This window comes from Neolamprologus multifasciatus, chromosome 3 (assembly GCF_963576455.1).
Source record: "Neolamprologus multifasciatus chromosome 3, fNeoMul1.2, whole genome shotgun sequence".
Classification (NCBI taxonomy): Eukaryota; Metazoa; Chordata; class Actinopteri; order Cichliformes; family Cichlidae; genus Neolamprologus; species Neolamprologus multifasciatus.
The window spans coordinates 36,673,165-36,695,331 of record NC_140441.1 but is presented as its reverse complement, the minus strand read 5'-3'; the positions used below and the strand labels follow the sequence as shown (position 1 = coordinate 36,695,331).

Genomic DNA, 22,167 nt, shown 5'->3' with positions numbered 1-22,167 from the left:
CACTGCGCCCTAGCATCCTGGAGCACTTCTGTTGGCTTTTGTACATGATTCTGAGTTTTTACGTGCTTCTTAGTTTTTACGTGTTTTGGAGTTTGTACGTGCTTCTGAGTTTTTACGTGTTTGGAGTTTGTACGTGCTTTGTCTCTAAGGGCCACCATAAATATACTTTATTTATTCACTCCACATAAAATGTAATAAATAAATCATATAATACAAAGAACAACTATTTACATTTTAAACTTTTAACTATTTAAAATTTCAGCTTTTTCCTTTTAAACAAATTTAACGTGAAACAACACAAAACACTGCAAACCACAACACAATTAAATATAAATTAAAATATTAAAACAAAAAGAAGATGCACATTCTCTGTCATATGGGCCTGCATGATTTCTGAATCCTTTATCATCTGCAACTAAAAATAGTGGATGATTACTATACCTTTCTAATGTGACGTTGTTGTCCCTCGCTCTCTTTCTCTCTGGCTCTGTTCCTGTGCTACTGCGAGTGTAACTAACGCCCCTCCCCCCTCTGCCCAGCGCAAAGTACAGGCCGCGCGTGCGAGTTTAGCGGAAAAAAGGGCGAGAGAGAGGGTGAGAGAAAGAAAAAAAAACCTCACGGCTCGCGTCGTTCACTTTAAAGAGCCGGCTCTAAGAGCCATTTCGTTCGCGAACGACCCATCACTATTTCATATGCAAAAAAAATTATTGCGCTAGCTCACGTGGTTGCAGTGCTACCGGGATTTAAAAATAGTTACGCAAAACGGGGCGTGCCCGCTCTGCCCAGTTTTAAAGGGTTAAAAGTTTAGCTCTCGAATAATTTCAGATTCACTTCTCACCATTCAGTTTCAGTTCTACAATTCAATTTCAGTTCCAAAATTTAGATTTTTGGGACTTGCATCCGGTTCTGGTTCGAGGGTAATCGAGCGCAGACTAATAGAACTACGTTTTACTAGCGGACCGAAAGTGTTACTGACGGGAATCTACAGCATCTTGAGCTGAATTAAGACTTCAGAAGTCATTCATCATGTCGAATGACCAGCGGATAAACTCTCAGGTTGGTAATAAATGTATAACATGTATAAGAACAAGCGTCATGTTAACAAATGATAGCCGTACAGTAACCTTTGTGCTTATTGTAGCTGTTAGCTAAAAACGCTAATTTAGCGTAGTTTGCCTTGGATTCAGCTTTGACAAACAAATATGATCGACTGTTTCTAGTAGAATTCCAAAGTTGTCATCTTGTACCCTCGCAGAGTCCTGTATGCTTGCAGAGACCCCTACAGTAGGGAAACATGCAAAACAGTGTCCAAACCTTTGTGTTTTAGCTTTATTTATGTCTTACACAGCATCCCAACTCTTTAGCTAACTTAATAACTTTAGCTAAAGTGAATAGTTAGTCTAATTCATTAGTGCAGCATTACTGGATCACCTCAAGAATCAAGAAATAAACAGATCCAGTCTGCTGATCAGTCCTGATCAACAGGAAGTTTGAAACTACATCTAATACATTAGTTGTAGCTTTGAAAATGTCAAAATTTAAAGTGTAAATTAGGTGCCAGCAAAGTGCAGCAGGTCATTAACACAGTGTAGGAGGCCTCTGAGGTGCTTTAAGTAATCAGCTTATAACCTGTTTCTGTTCCTTCAAAGTCTGCTGGTGTTTTTTTCAATCTTCTGTGTTCCCAAAAAAGTTTTTAGGTTATTTTTTATTTTCATCTTTCCACATGTGTTACGACCCCCTCTGCTAGGCGTCAGGGGGGGAGTAACATACACAAGCCCCCAACACAAAACTGAGTAAAGAAAAAGGTTTTAATTTCAAACTTTAAACAGAAAACCGACAGGGCTATTCAGACCACTGGGCATATAATTATTACATAAAGAAAAAACAGTCAAGAGTAAAAGCTAAAGGTTAACTAAGGCAAGCTGACAGCACACAAAATAAAAGCTAAGGGTAACTAAGGCAAGCTAGCATCACAAAACTCTAATGAAACTAAGTTCAGCTGTATACCAGGTTTAAACAAAGAGCAACAGAGCAAACAGGTTTAACAAACAAGCCTCACATGCAAAGCAGATGAGGAGGCCACTGCATGTTCACTTCAGAGCAGCAATTCCCCATAGTGTGAAGGCTCTTCAGCCTTTTTACACTCCCAGGTGCAGACAATCAGCCCATCAATTGGTCTTGGAGTGGTCATGGGATCTCCAGGCAGCCAATCGTCCACGAGGTCTGGCACACTGTGATCTGCATAAAAGAAGGCTGGCACAGGACTCCCAGCAGCCAGTCATCCACGAGTCCTGGCACACTTAGATTTCCATAAACAAAAGGTAGTCTCACTCTCTCCAAGGCCCAGGGCCGTAACAAGTGGAAATGTCCACGTTCATGGAAAATTATTGTGATCCATCTTGCTGTTTGGGAACGATCCATTTCAGTCCAACAGTAATGATCATTGACAATTTTAACTCTTTAATTTGTACTTCATAGACTCTTTGAGGTCTCACTGAACGATTTAAGATCTTTAACCAGTCTGGTGTAAAATGTTAATGGAAGTCAAGCACCAAGACTAAACAAAAATTCAGACATGCAGAGGAGTGTTTCTTCTCCAGGCTTTATTGAGTTTTCTCTGAAGAATAAATATTTCCTTTTTGGATCTTCTGATCTTCCACTCTGTGTTTTCTTGTACAACACTTTCTTTGTGTGAAAATGAGAGGGATAAATAAACTGGATGTCAAGTTTATTGACCTCAAGTCTTCAGCTGGGGGCAAAGTTCAAAGTGTGTTGTTTGCTCAAGCAGAGTGGAAAAGCAGTATATAAGAACCAGTCCATTTTTTCCTTTGAGCAAGGCAGCTAGACTTGTAGTGGTGTTTTTTGTATCTCATCATCTGCTAGATGCTTCTGTTGAAAGAAGTAGAATAATGAGTCCGTCTGACAACAGAAGAAGGAACATGCTTGCATTTGTTTGCTTGTTTGTTTCTTACTTTAACTTTCTGAAAAATGTGTCTGGAGAAATATGCAGCAAAACTGGGGAGAGCCAAAACTAATAATAAGGTGACGACAACAACGACCACAGGGATCCTGGATCGACCTGCTGATGTAAGAAAAGACAAGATGGTGACCACAAATACACAAAACCCAAAAAGGAATGATGCAGAGAAAAGCTGAACTGTTTGTTGGAGTCGTGTCTTCAGGATCTGAAGTTTGGAAGTGTCTGGGAAGCGGCAGTGTCTCTTTAGTCCAATTTGAATCTAAAATACACAAAACAGAGTCATCATCTTTAGACAAAAGGAGCCTAAAATTTTGTAATGTGGAGACATAAATACACAAAACAAGAATCAGTCTTTGACTTGAGTTTTGAACAACAAAATAACATCCAATAAAATCTTCTCATGACTACAAGTTCAGCAACATCATTCAGTCCTTATTAAAGTATTTAATTATTACATTCAGTTTCTTTAAAAAAGAAAAGTTTGACATGTTGAAAAAAAATTCTAGTAACATTTTATAGAGTTCACAGAATGATAGGGCCATAAAAAATTTGCACTCAAGCACATACAGCCCTTTTAAATAACAGCAGATCAAAACAAAGGGGCAGATATAGTGTTGGTGATTTATAATGGGTGCCTCAAACTCTGATTATAATAACTGGACACAACACCACAATCAAAGTTTACATGTCACTGCCAATCGCAGGAAGATCGTTACATACATGAGGCATGACACATCTCAAGGGTGCTACTGAAGAGAGAGCAAGAATGCTCAACAAATACCAGGCCTATTTAACCCAACCCTACAAGCCAGCACAAGTGCTTGCCAATCACCTAATTAGGGTGAGGCAGAAACAGAGAATATCATGCAACACTTGCCCTAATGAAGACAGAGATCACTCATAAACTTGACTCAGGGCTTCAGCAGTAAGGTTTTCCTGGCCCTTTTTATGATGGTTATCCGAATTAAAGCTAGGAACTAGGTTAGCCTAGTGATAGAGAAACACTGGAGGGTTATGATCAGTGTGGATGATAACATGCTGAAAAGAGGAACTATCATACACTGCAAAGTGCTTGAGTGCCTGGGGCAAAGCCAGGGCCTGTTTCTCAACAATGTTCCAGTTTATGATTGTCTGAAAATGTTCTGGAGAAACGGCAGACAGGATGCACACCTGCACCCTCCTGGATCAGAGCAGGTCCCACACCTGTACCACTGGCATCAACGTCAAGCTTAAACAAAGTGGAAACGTTAGGAGCAGCAGGAGGGGTGATCAGTGTAATCCTCTATGCATGAAAGAGGAATAAGAAAGAATCAGGTTTGGGGACATAAACATGTGTATAAATGAATCGTCTTACCAGAGACGGTGACTCTGCAGCTGTTGTAGCCGCGGCCATAACCTGTGTCCACCTCACACAGGTACAGACCCGAGTCCTCAGTCCTGAGTCTGGACAGCTGGAGTCTGATTCGTCCTTCTCTGAGGGCGTCTTTGTCACTCTGGACTCGTCCTGAAAACTTTTTGTCCTGATCCTCTGAGAACTCGACACCATCATAAAGATGATAAAAAGTCCAGTATTTATGGACATTATTCAGGATACAGAAGACCTTCAGTGCTGAGAGGGACGTGTCTGGTTTGGTGGTGAACGTCCACTCCAGTGTGATGTTGTGGTTCTCCTCTGCCTGATAGGAGCTCTGTGTCACATCCACTACAAATGATCCTGTTGAGGAGACAGAGAGGAGCAGACACACTCACAACTTTATACAACATCAGAACTGTGAAACACAACAAACGTTTTCCTGACATGCTCCTGACAAAGAGCCTCAAGGCCTCTCTAACTTTGTCTCCAAACCATTCAAGCTGAGCTGTCCCTCCGATTACTCATTTCTAATCCTTTGCAATGAAAACAACACCAAGCTGTACATCATAGTAGGTTTCACTGCTTTTTTTTGATACTTGTAAATTACTGTGTCCTGCCAGAGTAAGTTTTAATTTAATTAATTGCTTTTTGTGAATTTATAATAATAAAAGTTCTAATGTATTGCTGAACTTGCCTTAAAGCGCTCTACTTGGGAAACATGATTTCACTTGTAAAAGAAACAGGTGAATAGCATTTGAGGTGTGAAATAAGATTTTTTTCTCTGTATCTATTATTGTGCGATCTACTGTACAATATAAAGCGCCTTGAGGCGACTTTTGTTGTGATTTGGCGCTATATAAATAAAATTGAATTGAATTGAAATAAGCCTTAGATCTTGTGAATACAATGCTCTGCAACAGTCTCAAGGCAAAGTTCCATCCATCCATTTGCTTTCACTTATTCTTTTTGACACGGGGGGCGCTGGAGCCTCTCGCAAGTGTCTTAGGGCAAGAGGCAGGATACACCCTGGACAGGTCGCCAGTCTGTCACAGGGCTGGCACACTATATTTTATTTTTTTGAAAAAAAAAAAAAAAAGGGGGGGGGGGAATAGAAGCAGTGATTAATTAAAACATGTACAAGCATACATGTAAATACAGAATACAAGGCAACGAATGGTGGAAAAAAATATTTTCTGTCTGTTTAATTGTATTATCTTTTACATTACATAGATTACACTGATAAGTAAAGCTCAAGTAAAAACAAACAAAACATTTTTTTTAAAAACAAACAAATTCATTCCTCTGAAAATGGTCGGGTACAAAGACTAGACTAAAAATGAGTAAAAAACAAAAGCAATGTCCAGAGAAACACTTTGAAAGACTTGAAGCCTTAAGAACAACCAACAAGGTGATGAAAGGTTGGAGACAGTATGACACACTGGAAGCAAAATATAAAAAAATAAGGGGTGGTGCATGACTTTTGCGCAGTATATATTACGGGAGTTTAACAGATTACTGTAGATTAAACAGGATAAAAAAGTATTTAAACTGAGATGAAGTTTAAACTTATTTATACTTTATTTTCATTTATGTACAGCTTGCCACTTACATACAGTTTCTGTGTACTGAGTAGTTTTCATTGTAACCAAAATAACTATGACAACTGTATATTGAGCAAGAAAGCTGAAGATGAACACAGCATATAAAAAAGATAAGTTTAACCTGGTCCAATTTATCTCACAAAATGAGGGTGTCTAATTTATCTGTGGGCATTAAAAACACTTCTCGCATTCAGGATTACAACAGTCATGTCAATTATCCACTCCCACTGTTGCTGTTGGAAATGCAGTCTCCATTTTTAAAACATTAAAACTCAAAAATGTTGGAAAGATTTCAACAAAAACTTGATGATTGCCTACAGTGAATTTTCACATCAGTTAAATATAGAGGAACTAAAAATATAGTACGCAATAGAAGGACATTATTTACCTTTAACAAAACCCAGATGGAGGATGAAAGTCCACAGGCGGAGAAATGGCATAAAATTCATTATGGCACCTTGTGAACAGTCAGTGGGATTCCAGCTCTTCTTCTTCCTCATCTTCACATTCTGGATGCAGACAACGAATTATTATGTTACATTTCAACACACAGACATGCAGATAGCTTATTAGATGACATGATGAGTAAATTTTACTTAAGCAGCTACTAATGTACTAACATCTACTATGGTTAGCTTGTGCCTTAGAGAAACATCTACACTCAAAATAAATATATTACACTGCAAATCAGATCAACACCTAATCATAATTAAAAAGCACTGAAAAGTAATCTAAAACCAGTACAACACAACACATCACAGTAAGAACATCAGTGACCAGCATACACTTAAATGCATATAAATCAACAGTTTTGCCTTCATGCTAAGTTCTTTGCAGATGCTGCACCAATCTAAACAAAACTGAGACATCCTTGAACTCTTCCACTTAGATCTTTTAAAAAGCTGGCTCCAGACTTTCCTGTATTTGGCATGTCTGGTTGAATCAACAATATATATATATATATGTATATATATATATATATATATATATATATATATGAGAAAGGGATTATATAAAGACCCTGACATCAATACAGTGATGTAGTCTGTCACTCTTGTTTTCATGAGCTTTACAGTGAATCAATTACTTATAGTCCAGTTACTTAAATTGATCATGCTGGAGCTGAGCAGAAAAACAAATCTGAGACTGATCTGAGCAGTATGTCTGTGCTTTTTGTCAAACCAGAAGCTCCGGTCTGATCACTTACTAAAAAAAAAAAAACATTGAAAAAGCCTGTTCTGCCGGCAAACACCGAACACAACAAGCTCACGAATGGTTTACTTTGAAAGTGAACTGATTTTTGGCATCTGTGCATCAGATAAATACAGATCATCCTGCGCTATAGACTAGAGGTGTCAGTATCAGAACAACAGCAGCCAACCCTGTCACATACAGGACCATTCACTGTCTGAACCACATACACATGAGCATCATGGTTCTTCTGAGGTTATCGCTTACTCCCTTTAAACATTTAAAGCCATTACAGTCAGGACACAACTTCCTGTTTAGCACAGAAAGATTTTTTTAAAGCTGAAAAAAAAATGAATGCAGTCAGTCTTTGTCTTTCTGCATAGACGTGTTCAAGACTGACAAGTGTAGCTTTCACTACTATAAATCCTGATTTAATGGAATCTTTATATATTAATTTATGCACTCAAGGAAAAACAAGAAATATTTGCCTAACATGAAACAATACTTTTGAGTAAACTGCAACTGAAATACATAAAATAAAAAAGAACACTAGCAGACCATAAAGCTGCTAATGCAAGACAGAAACTGAATTATGGGGGAGTGTTCATAATTTTATCTGCGTGTGTCTTCAAGCAACTGTGCTCATTTCCCTGCTTTAGCATAGAAAAAAAAAAACACCTCACACTAGGAAAACAGAGTTGCTGTAATTTAATTGTTGAATTTGCAGTTGTGTTTGCTGATTGTATGTACATGCACAATGCTTGAACATGCTGTCAATGAGTCTGCTTTCTATTCTCTGATCTTTATAATGTGATTATTTCATGTCCAACTAAACAATAAAATATAACTAGTTTGCACTTTTTTTTTGAAGAAACAAGATGACAAACAAATAAAAAAAAGCCCTGTTTAATTTTGCTGCTTTAGTATTTGTTACTTGTTTGTTTTGAGTTTCCTAACATTTGTAATAGTGTGAAGAAAGATAACACACATGATCACAAACACAGTTGAATATGTTACTATTATGTTATATGTGGAAAAAAAAACCCTTACCGTAGATAGCGTGTTGCACTTGTTTTCATGAGCAAAACAAATCTCAGACAAGAAGCAGTATGTCTGTGCTTTCTGTCAAACCAGATGTCCCGGTCCGGTCAGTTACTCGGAAACTGTGCAATCATTTTTCTGTGGGGAAAGGGGGGGATGTTCAACACTTTGCACAAACAGATCAGCATTCAATCAGATCAGCACAGATCATCCCAAGCTATAAGCCATTCAGAGGTGTCAAATTCTGAACTCTGTCATATACAGGACAATTGACTCTCTGAACCACATGAAGCCCCAGAGGTTGCCACTGACTCACTTTAATTGTTAAAAAAAAACTATGCTTGGAATAAACTGAATTTATGTGTAGGAATCAACATGACTGTGACCAATTTTATCACAAGCAGCCTGAGGAGTTCCTGCCTAACGAGGTGTAATCTTCACTCATTGTTTACATATAATGTACGTTCCCTTCTATAGTGTAATTCGATAATTACACTATAGCTATCCCAGCTGTCTTAGGGTAAGAGGTGGGGTACACCCTGGACAGGTCACCTGTCTGTCGCAGGGCTATAATAATAATAATAATAATAATAATAATAATAATAATAATAATAATAATAATAATAATAAATAACAGCAGCAACAACAATAATAACAATACAATCAGTTATTATTATTATTATTATTATTATTATTATTATTATTATTATTAGTAGTAGTAGTAGTATTGTGGTGATGGAATAGTATATACATGTATAATGCAGTAAGAGGTGACTGCATCAGACTGAGGTGAGCTAAGGCCGCTTTAAAATGATGATTTATATTTTCCAGTAGCTGAAATCAGTGCAAGTGTGATGAGGAACAAACATCAGCCATGATGACGACAAACAGTTGCTGATTTATCTGACTATCAGTCTGCTACGTCTGACGAGCCAGTACTGACTGAATATATTGTGGACTCAAATGCAGGAACAGAGTTGAGTGCAGATAGTTGCAAAAGGTGAGTCTTTATTTTGGCCGTGACAATTACAAACAAAAGGCAAAAGACAACTAGAAAGGGAACCAACAAAAACTGAACTGGGAAGTCTAAACTAAAGAACATGATGAAACAAGGAAAACATTACAGAAATCTTACAACCGGGAACAGGGAGCTAAAGACAAAAAAAATCGAGGAGCAAACACAGAAGGCAGCAGGGGATGAAATGCAGAGGCAACATGGAGGATAACACGCAGACAGTCTGACAAGGAACAGAGACAAGCACACACTAAATATTGTTATGGAAGTTTTAACAGTAACTTGCAACACACCCAGCAAACCTTCTCCCTCACAGAGAGAATTATGACCTTGTTTTCTGCTAGGTGTCACCTACAGCTTTACATCCTTGATAAGCAGGCAGAGTCTCACTATTTGTTTAACTCCCATGAACTTACAATGACCCCACTCTGTGTGTGTATATATGTGGGATAGAACATAATACACATTTGTGTAGCTAACCTAAGTGACAAAGTGATACTACTATTACTGAAGAGATGTGATTAAAATATGTGACTAATACATCAGAAAAGAACAATTCCACCCTTTGATTCATCAATTAAGAATTAAGAATAATTAATTAAGAATCACATAAAAACATATGGAGATTTCTTTTCTAAGTACTGAACATAACATCAACAACACTGGGTAGTCAAAGAATTTCATAATTTTCATCCTTCCTGCAGTCAGAAGTAAAAAAAAAAAAATAAATCACAAAACTAATGTTCACCATTAAAGGCTTCATTGCAATGTTTAATCACTGGAATGTGAGTTTCTTCCCTAGGTCTGCACTGTTACGCTCATTTGAATCAAAGACCCAATGATTGTATTTAACTTTTCTTTTTTTTCCCCCCAAAATAAAACATGTGACATGCTCTCATGTATTTTACAAAGCAAGTTTGTTCTCATGTAATCAGAGGCGTGTTTGTCTAGTTGCAAGCGTCATTAGAAACAGGAAACTCAGTCTTTTAGTCTCCACTCACTTAACCCTCTGCTACAATCTATTCACTTGTGAGATCAAATTATCGTTCCCTAATCTTATAACAGTCAACTAATTCGCATATCAACTCATAAACCTGTCAGGGTTGGATGGTTCCCCTGACCGGTTGACCTGCCTGTGTTTTTGTGTGCGTGTTTTCCTCTTTCCTCTTTCCTCTTTCTCTCCAGCTCCGTGGCGATTGGCAGCGAGTGACCTCCGATCCGGAAGTGCTGCCAATCTGAAGTCGCCTCACCTGCGACTGATCCAACCACCAGCTGCCGCTAATTATCCACCATCTTAGGCAGGACTATTTAATGGTGTGCCTTGTCACTACCCGATCAGTACCGGAAACCCGATCGGTACCCCGCATGCGCGAAAGGTGTCTACTTCCGGTCAAAGCATTTCACGATAGTTACGGGTCAGAGTATCTGTTAAGATGTTAAGAATAATAAGTATCTCTTAAAATGTTTCCAATAATGAAACATTTCAATATAATGTCGACAAAAATGAAAAATAAAAAGATAGTTACGGATCAGGACTCCCCGATCCTTACTGCGCATGTGAAAAGTCGGACCGCACAAATCGGGTCTACCCGATCCGTACCGCGCATGTGCAGGAGTTTTCAACCTTTTGAAATTCCTGTTCAGTGAGTACCTTAAAGACATCCCAATTAACCTCACTAAAACACCATCTCTTCACTCCCCCGGTAACCTGTCTCTCAATGCTCAGCCTCGCCGCAATCTTTATAGGATAATGATCACTCCCTATTGTTGTAAGTTTCATTACCTCCCATGAACATAAGCTAGCCAATGAATTGAACACCAACGTTAGATCAATAGCCGATTCAATCCCTGTTCTAACATCAACCCTAGTACCACTCCCATCGTTCAAACACACATAATTCTTCAAATCCAACAACTCCTCAATCACTTCCCCATTCCGATCACAACTATAGCCCCATAAAGAACTGTGAGCATTAAAGTCCCCACACCAAATCACTTTCCCCCTTAAGTAAGTATGCAGTTCCGCCACTTCCATTAGCTTGCCACCTGGATTATAAAAATTTACCCCTCTAATGCTCCCAAGTCCCCCCCCAAATTTCCAATACTATATACTCTAACTGCTTACCAATAGCTACCACTCTATATTGAACCCCTCGTTTCACAAAAGTTACACAACCTCCCCCATTTCCCTCCTTCCTATCCCTCCGAACCCCATCATATCCTTTGATAACAAAATCCAAATTAGGTTTCAGCCATGACTCCTGTACACAGATTATATCTGGTTTCTCTTTGCATTTTTCAACAAATCCTTTAAACTCTTGACCATTAGCAATCAAACTTCTAGCATTCCACTGTAAAACAATCAAAATGTCCTCTCCCCTGATCCTTACGCTCTCCCTTCCCCTCCAAGTCTTTTATTTATGTTCTCCCAGGATATGTCTTTAATCCCGAAAAACCTCTCTGCCCCTTTCACTATTATTTTGATTTTCTCTGTCTTATGCTTCACTTGATCTGAACAGTTTATGACATACACAATGAACAAAATCAACTTCTCCATTGTCAAACCTGGGTAAGTCCCATGCACACTAACAGCTTCCAGGGTTAACGCAGTCTGATCTTTTCCCGGACCATCTCCACCCCTCTGAACCCTCCTGACTGCCTCAGCATAACTTATGTTGTGAGTAACCTTGACCTGCTCAACCTCCACGGCCTTCTTCCTTACCTCACAGCCCCCAAAACTCACCCTATGCTGCCCCCCACAGTTACTGCAATTGTCCAGAACATTATCTCCACACTCTTCAAATCTGTGCTCACCCCCACACTTGGGACACTTCTGCTTCCCCTTACAGACTACAGCAATGTGTCCATATCTCTGGCATTTATAGCACCTAAGGGGCGGTGGCACGAATACTCTCACAGGAAAGGTCATGCACCCTATTTTAACCCTGTCCGGCAACACAGTACCTTCAAATTCCAACAAAACTGACAAACTACTAACCCTTTCCCCATTAACAGTTTTTAACAGTTGCTTTACTCTGCTGACCTCGCCCCCCTGAATACACTGCTTTAATTTCTCTAAATCCTCTTCTACTGGGTTACCAGAAATCAACCCTCTGGTCACTTTACTGTCTCCCAACACCCTTCTCTCTTGTAATTTCTTTTTGCAGATACTTTCAGTACTCAACACCTTGTTTTTCTGTTCTTCTGACTTGACCACTACCAGCAAATTCCCATCCCTTAGAACCTTAGCTAGAAGAACCTCTCCAAACTTCTTTTTCAATTCCCTGGAAACTGCTATTGGGCTCAACTACATTCCCTCATCCTCCCTCCTGAATCTCAAAATTATCCTAAATTCCTCCCTTACCGTCTTCTTCTTCACAACCCTGGACCCGTCATCCGAGCTGTTCTCTTCCAAACTCCTTTTACTCGTCTGCGACCCAACCAAACCCGTCCTCTCTCCTACTTCTCCCTCTTCCTGATCTTCCCCCTCCAGCCACCGGGGTCCAGTCACCAAAATCCATATCATCATCCTCATCTACCAGAGATGCCATTCCAGCCAGTCACATACCAGTTTATGCCAACTGCCACTATCGGTGATCCTAATCCGTAGTCCAAAGTCCAAAAACTAATCAATTCACTCAATCCGTATGTAACGTCCACCTTCAAATTTCCAGGCAGCACCACCCCTAGGTATTCTACTGCCGCCCTCACCTCCGGGCTCTCTGGCTGAAGTGGTGTTTTGTACTTGTTTCCTACGCAGCTCGTATGAAGGGCTTTGGCTGGACCTGCCCCTTTGAACTAGGTCAGAGCCACGTCACCAGGCTCCTGATTGGTTGTCGCAGCGCAAATTGACGCTGGAGTTCAGATTTTTCCAACTCGAGTGGTAGATGCGATACGCGCGAATGCAACACAAAAACTGACGCGTGTATTTTTATTCGCGTGCCAAACGTGCCAGACGCGCTGCTTTGACACACGTTTGATGCGTTTTTGCGACACAAATCCGCTTCTGAATTTTTGTGGGACCCGCAATCGCATGTCATTGCGCTTCTCCATTGACTTTACATGTAAACCTGACACTCTGGTCGCGTCTATCGCGTTCGGTGTGAACACACCGTAAGGCTACATTTACACTGCAGGCGAAAGCGCATCAAATTCGATTCTTTTGACCCTATGTTGTCTTCCCAACAGTTTCACTGACATCTACACTGGATGGCCAGGAAGCGTTCGCAATGTCTTATTGGGCGCTTCTCCGGAGCTGATAATTGGCATCTGTCTTGTGTCAGTGACGTAAAAGACGGATTTAATGTGATATGACCATTCAAACAGCAGTCGCTCTCTAAAACATCAGATATGTATCGGATTCAGAACCACATACGAAAGTGACCCAGATCGGATTTGAAAATATCCGATTTGTGCCGTTCACACTGTTATACCATGATCGGATATGGGTCGCATAGGGTCAAAAAAATCGGACTTGATGCACTTTTGCCTGCAGTGTGAACGTAGCCTAAGAGCACATCACAACTTACCAACAGCAGTGAAGCTGTCGGTAAGTTGTGATGTGGAAGCTGTTGCTATCCGAGCAAATAGAAAGCAGAGTGAGGGAGGAAACACGGAAGCTCAGGAAGAATAAACAGTAGGCATGCAGCAGCGGGTATAATTCCTCCTAAACTTTGTTTAACCACTGTCATACATTGTTTTTTAGATTTCAATGTAGAGTCCGTGCAGCTATTCGTTTTCCATGTATTTGATTGAAATGACAAACTGCTCTAAAATGATTAAAGAGCGTCATTTTGATCTGTGAATGTGAAAGTTAAGAGTCTGTTAATAGGTGCAGATCTCTGGAGGGGAGGCAGGGGAGTTTCCAGGAATAGAGAATGTGGACAATAAGGCACAGTTGGGAAATCTGATCATTTAATAGGATTAAATATAGAGTAAATAGAAACATTGGGTATGACTTTTCAGGCCAACGTGCCAAAACAGGCATTTCTGATGTCTTTTTGTACTACACTTCTCCTTCTCTTTATTTCTACATTCTCTAAGAAACTCTTCAGTTATTTTATGCTTTACAATTTTTTGTGAATAACCTACCTTTTCTTCTTTTAAAGGGTAATTCTTAGAACGCTTAAGTTTTCTTATAAGTTGGTGACTAAGAGCAATTCTTAGAAGCTGAAAGCTTTGTAAATGTGAACATGTGGCCAGTTTTCTGTGAGTAGTGGTTGTTTTAACAGTCACTGTAATTACCCCCTGCTTCAAATGTGATATAATGTTTTTTCCTCCAGAAACAAGAAAGCAAGAGAGAATATATTTTCTAAACAAATTCAAATAATTCTTACATGATTTAACTTAAACCAAAACCTTTAACCTTTCACCAAAAATGAGTTCAGAAAATACAAATCAAGAAATAACGTGTAGTCACAAAGGTGATCTCTGTGCAGAGAAGAAAAAGGACAACAGTGATGAAGACCAAAGAAAACTGGAAACTAAAACACACATTTTAACAAGTGTCCCTCGATGACTTCTGTCTATTTAAGTTTAATGAACTCAGCAGTGCCTCCATCACAGAAAAAAAACCCAAGTCCAGCATAGAGCGGCTGAGTGAATGTGGTCTGGACTCTGTGGAGGAGAGTCATGGTGTTTTCAGAAACATCATAGAAAGACAGAATACCTGCACTGTGATCCAGGTAAACTCCTAATTTGAAAGACACAGGACCTGAAACAGGAGTTCTGACTTTCTTGTGCCAAAATGTATAACACGTTGGCTCAAAACCAACTTTCATGTCACAATGTAATGCCCAAGATTTATCATTCCATCCAAAACCACATTCATCTGACCTCCCGACTCTGCTGATATTCTTGTATGCGACTGCTATAAGAATTCCTATCCCACACCACTTCACTTCCAAGTAACAACGTCCAGTTAGACTCTCTCTACTCAGGACCTGTCTAAACACAGTGAATCTGTCCGGATTACTAGTGTAACACTCTTGATCGTAATATACCATAGCTTCTCGATTTCCTTTAGATAATAAAAGCTGTCTGTATGCTGTGTTTGGATCCAGTGTGATTTCATGTGAATATTTTAAGAATCCAGCTCTGGTCTTTGGCTCTGCTGGTGACAGTAAAACATCCACTTCAGTGACTGTCAGTGAGATGTTTGTCCATTCCTCTCTCAGAATGTCCTGTAGTTTATCTCTGGTCTCTGACACAGCTGCTGTCACATCCTCAAAGTAGCTCAGAGGACGAATATTGATGCTGGATGAGTGTGTAGACTCACTGAGTGCTGACAGTGAGGGGTAGTTGTGTAGAAACTGGTTGTGATCCTCTGTGTGTGAGAGCTGCTCCAGCTCGCCGTCTTTCCTCTTCAGCTCAGCGATCTCCTGCTCCAGCTTCTCCTGAAGCTCTTTGACTCGACTCACTTCAGTTTCCTGCTGGGATCTGACCTGCTGCTTCACATCAGAGCTTCTTTTCTGGATGAGACGGATCAGCTCAGTGAACATCTTCTCACTGTCCTCCACTGCTTTATCAGCAGAGCCATTGATGGCCTCCACCTCCTGTTGAAGCAGCTCCACATCTTTCTCTCGCTCCTGGATTCTCTGCTGGATGTTTAGTCGTCTCACCTCGAGCTCCTTCTGCTTCTCAGTCCTTTCTGCTGCAGCTGGGACTGTTTCATGGCCTTTATGTTCATCCATTGTGCAGAGATAACAGATACTCTGCTGATCAGTACGACAGAAAATCTTCATCACCTCATCATGACGAGAGCAGATGTTCTCCTGGAGCTTCTTGGAGGGGGCCACCAGCTTGTGTTTCTCAAAGGCAGGAGACTCAAAATGAAGCTGAATGTGTTTCTCACAGTAGGAGATCACACACACTGATTTAGTTAAAATCATGCTGCTTTTACTTACTTTTACAGACTTCAGTAGTTTCTTATTTTGCTACAAATATGTTAATACTTTGAACAAGATGTAGCACCTTTTCTTGTTTTTGACCTCCTGAGCTTCCTTTAGTCCCTCACTGTGCTGTGAGAGATTCAATTCAAGAAGTGAATTTAGTTGAAAAACCAACACTAGAACAGAAAATCACTTTAATAGCCATTCAAACTCATTGAACTCCAAACTGTAACTACAAGTCAAACACAACAAGGATTTAAATTCAAGATACTGGAATGACAACAAAATCAAAACAGGAATCAGAAATCTATCTGAACAATAATCAGAAACTAAAAACACTGTGACAAAAGAAACTGAAATTCAGCAACTCAGTTTAAAACCAGGGATCATGACAAAGTGTCCAATAAGGTGAGGTTTTTGTTTCTCTGTTTCACTGCCTCACTCATTATTATTATTAATATAATAAAAAAAATCATGTGCTATTTTCATAAAGGAAATCTCTGGTCTTGATTTTTATTTCTTACTTATATGTTTATTGATGTTTGAATCATTTGATCATTTGATAGACTGTTAAACTCCATTTTTGTCTGTCATGTCTGCCCCCCTGAACTTCATCAGTGCAGACAGGAACAGAAATACTGATCACTGAAAAACTATGAAACAGTTTCAGAGTCTCTGTGTTTCCAAACTGAGCTGATAAATGTTTAAAGTAACATCTGTGTTAGTAGTTGATGTTGAGCTCCATCTGCAGGAGGGACACAGTTAAAATGTCATCAGTGTTTAGTTTCTCTCACATTTATCATGTAGCAGATCTCAGTGGGAGTGGATGTTTGCTGTGGATGTTTACAGGCTGAAATCCTTCTAATGTGACATGTTTTCAGAGCTCACATGTAAATTACAACCGTCCAGTTTCTTCTTCATGATTTCAAAACCTCTCAGTGAATCAAGTTTTCTGTGAGCTGTTTAAATTGACTTTAGATTTTGGTGGATGATCAAACTGTGGCTGCTTAACTGTGCTGACTGCAGAGATACTGAATAAGTCTGATCAACCGATTCATGATCAAAGTCATGGAAACAAAATCATCATCAGTTATCTTGGTCAGTACTGAGATCACCTTCAGTCCCCTCTCCCCGTCTTGCCACCATGGGGAGCAGGGCTTTCAGCTGCTCTGCTCCATGACTCTGGAATTCCCTACCGCCTGATTTAAGAAACATCTCTTTCTAACTCACTCTTTAAGTCCCAACTCAAAACTCACTTGTGCAAATCCCACATAACCTCTCCACTCTGCTATTTTAAATTTGTTTATGTCATATGCTTTTATGATTGTGTAAACTGCTTGCTTTTATGTTGCTTTTTATTCTACTGTGTACAGTGACTTGAGGGTTTTGAAAGGTGCTTTCAAATAAAATGTATTATTATTTCTTCTTCTTATTATTATTATTATATTATTATTATTATTATTATTATTATTATTATTATTTCAGCAGAAACTGATCCCAGAACAATGAGACACAATAAGTGTTTTATTTAGTTGATCTTGTTTTAATAAGGAACTAATAATGAACTCTATTAATGGCACGGCCTTAATAAAGGCGTCCTGCAGCACAGCTCTCTGATGGTTTCATTATTTCCTTCATTGTTTCCATGTTTGTCACAGCAGAACTTCATCAGATTATTGTTGTTGATTTTGTAGTTTGTAGATTTGTGTTTGATCTTTTTGAACAAATAAACCAACAAAGCAGTGATTTATGTCATCGTTGTCTTTGACTCACTGTGAAAGGAGTTCTGATGTTGTATAAAGTTGTGAGTGTGTCTGCTCCTCTGTCTCCTCAACAGGATCATTTGTAGTGGATGTGACACAGAGCTCCTATCAGGCAGAGGAGAACCACAACATCACACTGGAGTGGACGTTCACCACCAAACCTGACACGTCCCTCTCAGCACTGAAGATCCTCTGTTACATGAATAATAATCATAAACACATAACTCTGTATTATCTTCGTGGTGGTGTCGAGTTCTCAGAGGATGAAGAGTTTTCAGGACGAGTCCAGAGTGACAAAGACGCCCTCAGAGAAGGACAAATCAGACTCCATCTGTCCAGACTCAGGACTGAGGACTCGGGTCTGTACCTGTGTGAGGTGGACACAGGTTATGGCCGCGGCTACAACAGCTGCAGAGTCACCGTCTCTGGTAAGACGATTCATTTATACACATGTGATCACTGGGAGCTGTTAACGTAGATCAAGGCTGGATCCAAAAAAATGAAAAGATCAATTGTAAATCTAACATTTAGTTTTTGGAAGAAACAAAAAGAAGTTATTTTTCTATTTTATTTTGCTTTAGAATCAAAGTTCAGGAAAACAGTAACAACTCAGCAACCTGGAAACATCCAACCGCCAGATCTGAATAAAGAAACTGAATTTAGAGGTAAAAACAAAACATTTACAAAACTACTAAGTTAATTTATTCACTCATACAGTACAGATAAAACAGGTGATCTGTGCCTAAATTCATCATCATCTAAATACATCAAACACATTAAAATCCATCCATAAACACATCTTGGGCTTCTGATTATCACAAATGTGTAAATAAAGTCTGATGTTGACCATTCAGACTAAAACAGTTTTTTCCCCAATGCCACATCCTGTCTTTAAAACATGCTCTTTTCATCGTTAACACTGAATTATGTTTTTAATGTTTTTAATTATGTTTTAATGTTGATGTAACTGTGTAATTTCTTTTTTTTTTAGTGTGGGGACTAATTACTATTACTTTATATATCTGCTGCTTGCTGATCCAGTGTGTAGGAGTGTTCTTTCTGAATTGTCTAATACGAGTAAGTCTGTCAGAGACTTATATTTTTCTATAAGGGCTGTAAATATAAAATATCCGTTTCTGACAGTATGTGTGATCTCAGTCATATTTTAAAGGTCTTTTTAATCACATTCATATTAAGTATAAGTCGGTGAATCTTTGAATTGTCTTTTAATATTAAACAGATTGAAACTTCCTCACACACGACCAGTGAGTTCTTGACGAAGATTTCGGTAGGAAGACCTTCTCGTTCAGTTTCATGGCCGGCAACAACAGCTGGAAGCTGCAGATCTCATCACGCACAGACCAAGTGAGCGGGCACAGATGGTGATCATAGCCTTGAAAGACGGGCTGTTCAGTGTGCCTTTCTTCTTAATAAAGATGCAAGAAGTAAATTAAGGATATTTTTGACTGTCCTGTTTTTCCTTTGAGTTCAGTGCTGTTGATGCTGCAATTCTCAGCAACACAAAAAATTGAGAAAAAAATTTGATTTCATGGCTTGAGTCTGATATTGATCTATTTCAACTCATCAAAGTCAAAAGTCAAAGTCAGCTTTATTGTCAAAGACCATATGTACAGTCATATACAGGAATATAAAAATTTCAATGCTCCCATGGCCCTCAGTGTACACTAAAAATATAAAGATAAAAAAAGGAAAAAAAAATGGAAGTCTTGTGTACAACACAATACAGTACTATACAATTATTTAAACAGCAGTGTCCAACAAAATCATAGTGATTGTGGTTCGTGTGCTAGTCGGGGTGGAGCAGTCAGTGAAAAGGCAATGGTGGCACCAGTGGTGGAGTTTTTATGTTTGGGGGTTGTAGCTGTAACACTATGATAAACTATAAAAACATGACACAGGCTGACAGTAACACAGTAGAGTGAGAGGAAACATATTGAACATGCTGTGTGACTGTGTGAGGATCAGTGAGACTGGAAGAGTTCACAGAGCTCTCAGTCACACATAAGAGGATCTGATTTATTCTAACTGTTGTTTCATTAAATGAATGTTTCAGCCTGATGCTGTGTCAGTAGAAACTGATAAATCATACATGTTTACTCTGGTTGTGCCCCATGTGGATGTATGATATTTACAGAACTGCCTCAGATGTATGTGACACACTTCAGTTGGTGTGATGGACAAAACACAATTAAAACTTAGTTTCACTGTTTCTAACTTTCAGTAAAGACCTGCTGTGATTTTATTTTCTGCACTTCCTTTTTTAGATAGCTGGCCTGACTTGACTTGTATTAACATGACTGCTGATAATAAAATGTATAATATTGGGTCCACGTGGTGAAATGAAAGATTAAAGCACTCCTGTTACTCAGAAGTTTCCATCACACAGCAGACATCTGCTTATGTTTGTGAATCATTCTGAGTGAAACTTATTTTGGTTCCTTTTGTCACAGCTGGATGGTTTTTATTTACTCCTTAATCAGTTTCAGATATTATCAGAGATCCTAAAATGATGAAGTGAATAGAACGTGTTGGTTGTCATGTGTGCTGAGTTGAGTTTCTGAAGATGTGATTAATCCCACACGATGAACAATCATTCCCACTCCAGATGCTTTTACTTTCACTTTTAATCATATCAGTGCGTTCCAATGTTGATTTTTTTTTTATTTTGATTTGATTTCACCAAATGTTAAAATGACTTTCATTTGTGATTCTTTAAACATTTCTTCAAGTCTATTTCTTCCTCAGAGATGGTGGTCTTCCTCTGACAGAAAAGTTCCAGAACATATTAGAAGAAGACAACAGCAAAAACAGATGTTTCACCCTTAAGCTGCTGAACCGAGTAAACTCTGCAGTGTTTGAACTTGTATTTGTCCTAAATTTGTATATTTAGGACTCTAATTTCATGTTTATTGTTTTTTTTTTCAACCATTTATAAACCTTATGTCTCATTTTAGAAAAAGATTATGAATCAACATTTAGTTTTCTTCTTGATTTCTAGGTACAGACAGAGACAAAACCACAACCAAGAATTCACCAAACTTAAAAAAGAATGTGACTTCAAGAAAGAGAAAACAGTTCCACTTTCCTCTGCATTATTTCTTTTTGGGTTAGTTTAAACTTGTGATCGTCAGCTTTCCACTGTGTCAGTGTTCATTATCTGTTGATCAAAAACAGTCAGCTGAAAGTTTAAAACACTTTAAAAGTCAGTGTGACATCACTGCATCCATCTTTTACAAACAGTCTGTGCTTGTTTCCCCCCTACAGGCCCGCAGCACATTCACAATAAGATCCCTCACTCTGACTGCAGCAGTCACAGAGGCTGCAGAGACATGTTTGTATGCATGAAGCAAAGACTCACACATGTGTGGAACAAAAATCAGACGGTGGCCTCTAGTGTCCAGGTCTGGTATTGCACTGAAAAGACAAATTAAAATAAAAGTGAACCTCAAAATGTGATCTTCAATAAAACAAGTGAAACTTTAATCATCTCTCATTTGAGCTTATAATGTCTGTGGTCTTACATTTTGTAGTGAAACACACATCTATACTGAAATCAGCACATGTTGAATCTTAAAGATTCCCGGTTAAGCAGGCTGGTCAGCTGCACACTGAATAATCTCCTGTGTGTGTAATTGTTAGACTAAGACTTAAAAATGAACCAAAGATTTAAATGTTAAAATATAAATATATAAATATTAAAATTTCCTTTTCAGACAAATCTTCAACAATACGTTATTAGTATTTTTATTAAGTTTAAATCTGGTGAAAGTGCTGCGTTATCTTGTTCTGATGGAGTGATTTGTTGTGGACACTATGATCCAGCTCAACTGTGTGTAACAGCATTAGTAATAAATCACTTCTGCTGTAAGCTTCAAAGAATCGCGTTGACCTCTAACTTTGGTCTTTTTTATTCACAGCTGCTGTTTGGAGAGGTCTGTGTTTCCACATTGTTGTTACCACAGTTTTAACAGCGTTTGCCTCTAAAATAAATATGTAAATATAAATGAATAACAGAGATCAGGCTCTGAATTTACTACTTGTGCTTGTCCTTGTTTCTCTAACCTTCTTTAAGTAAGAGCTGCTGTGGCTGCAGACAGATACAGGGAAGTTTTTATATGATTTAAAGTGGAAGCAGAAAAATCTGCACACAAAGCTGGAGACCAGCACTGAATGCAGGTGATGTTCAGGCTCTAAGGCAGCACTGCATCAAAAATTGACATGATACTGCAAAGGAATTACTGACATTTACAGTGGGATGCAAACATTTGGGAAACCTTGTTAATAGTCATTTTCCTCTATAAATCGTTGGTT

General features: G+C 38.8%; 3 protein-coding genes across 4 annotated transcripts in view; 1 reads left to right on the top strand and 2 right to left on the bottom strand.

The window, feature by feature from the left end:
* LOC146522936 (uncharacterized) overlaps positions 1 to 19,778 on the top strand; it is a 138,896-nt gene extending 119,118 nt beyond the window's left edge. Inside the window, exons 4-7 of the mRNA XM_085142399.1 lie at positions 17,910 to 18,263; positions 18,417 to 18,500; positions 18,827 to 18,912; positions 19,076 to 19,778. Of these exons, the coding sequence (XP_084998525.1) occupies positions 17,910 to 18,263; positions 18,417 to 18,500; positions 18,827 to 18,912; positions 19,076 to 19,204 (653 nt within the window). The 3' untranslated portion in view covers positions 19,205 to 19,778. The remainder of the gene's footprint in view (positions 1 to 17,909; positions 18,264 to 18,416; positions 18,501 to 18,826; positions 18,913 to 19,075) is intronic.
* On the bottom strand, positions 691 to 8,331 carry LOC146522938 (uncharacterized). 2 transcript variants are annotated; one of them, XM_085142506.1, is made up of 6 exons: positions 8,177 to 8,331; positions 6,324 to 6,444; positions 4,335 to 4,694; positions 3,159 to 3,239; positions 2,973 to 3,079; positions 691 to 2,889 (listed from the first exon to the last, which is right to left on the bottom strand). In XM_085142506.1, exons 2-6 carry the CDS (start codon positions 6,433 to 6,435, stop codon positions 2,842 to 2,844), a joined length of 708 nt encoding a protein of 235 aa, XP_084998632.1. In that variant the 5' UTR covers positions 6,436 to 6,444; positions 8,177 to 8,331; the 3' UTR covers positions 691 to 2,841. The 2 variants fall into 2 exon arrangements, with proteins under 2 accessions (XP_084998632.1, XP_084998626.1); XM_085142500.1 differs by having other exon boundaries at positions 692 to 2,889; positions 2,973 to 3,082; positions 8,177 to 8,326.
* On the bottom strand, positions 13,746 to 16,087 carry LOC146522937 (tripartite motif-containing protein 16-like). The gene has a single exon (XM_085141926.1). The coding sequence runs from the start codon at positions 16,070 to 16,072 to the stop codon at positions 14,708 to 14,710; it is 1,365 nt and encodes a 454-aa protein (XP_084998052.1). The 5' UTR covers positions 16,073 to 16,087; the 3' UTR covers positions 13,746 to 14,707.
* Positions 19,779 to 22,167: the final 2,389 nt, after the last annotated feature.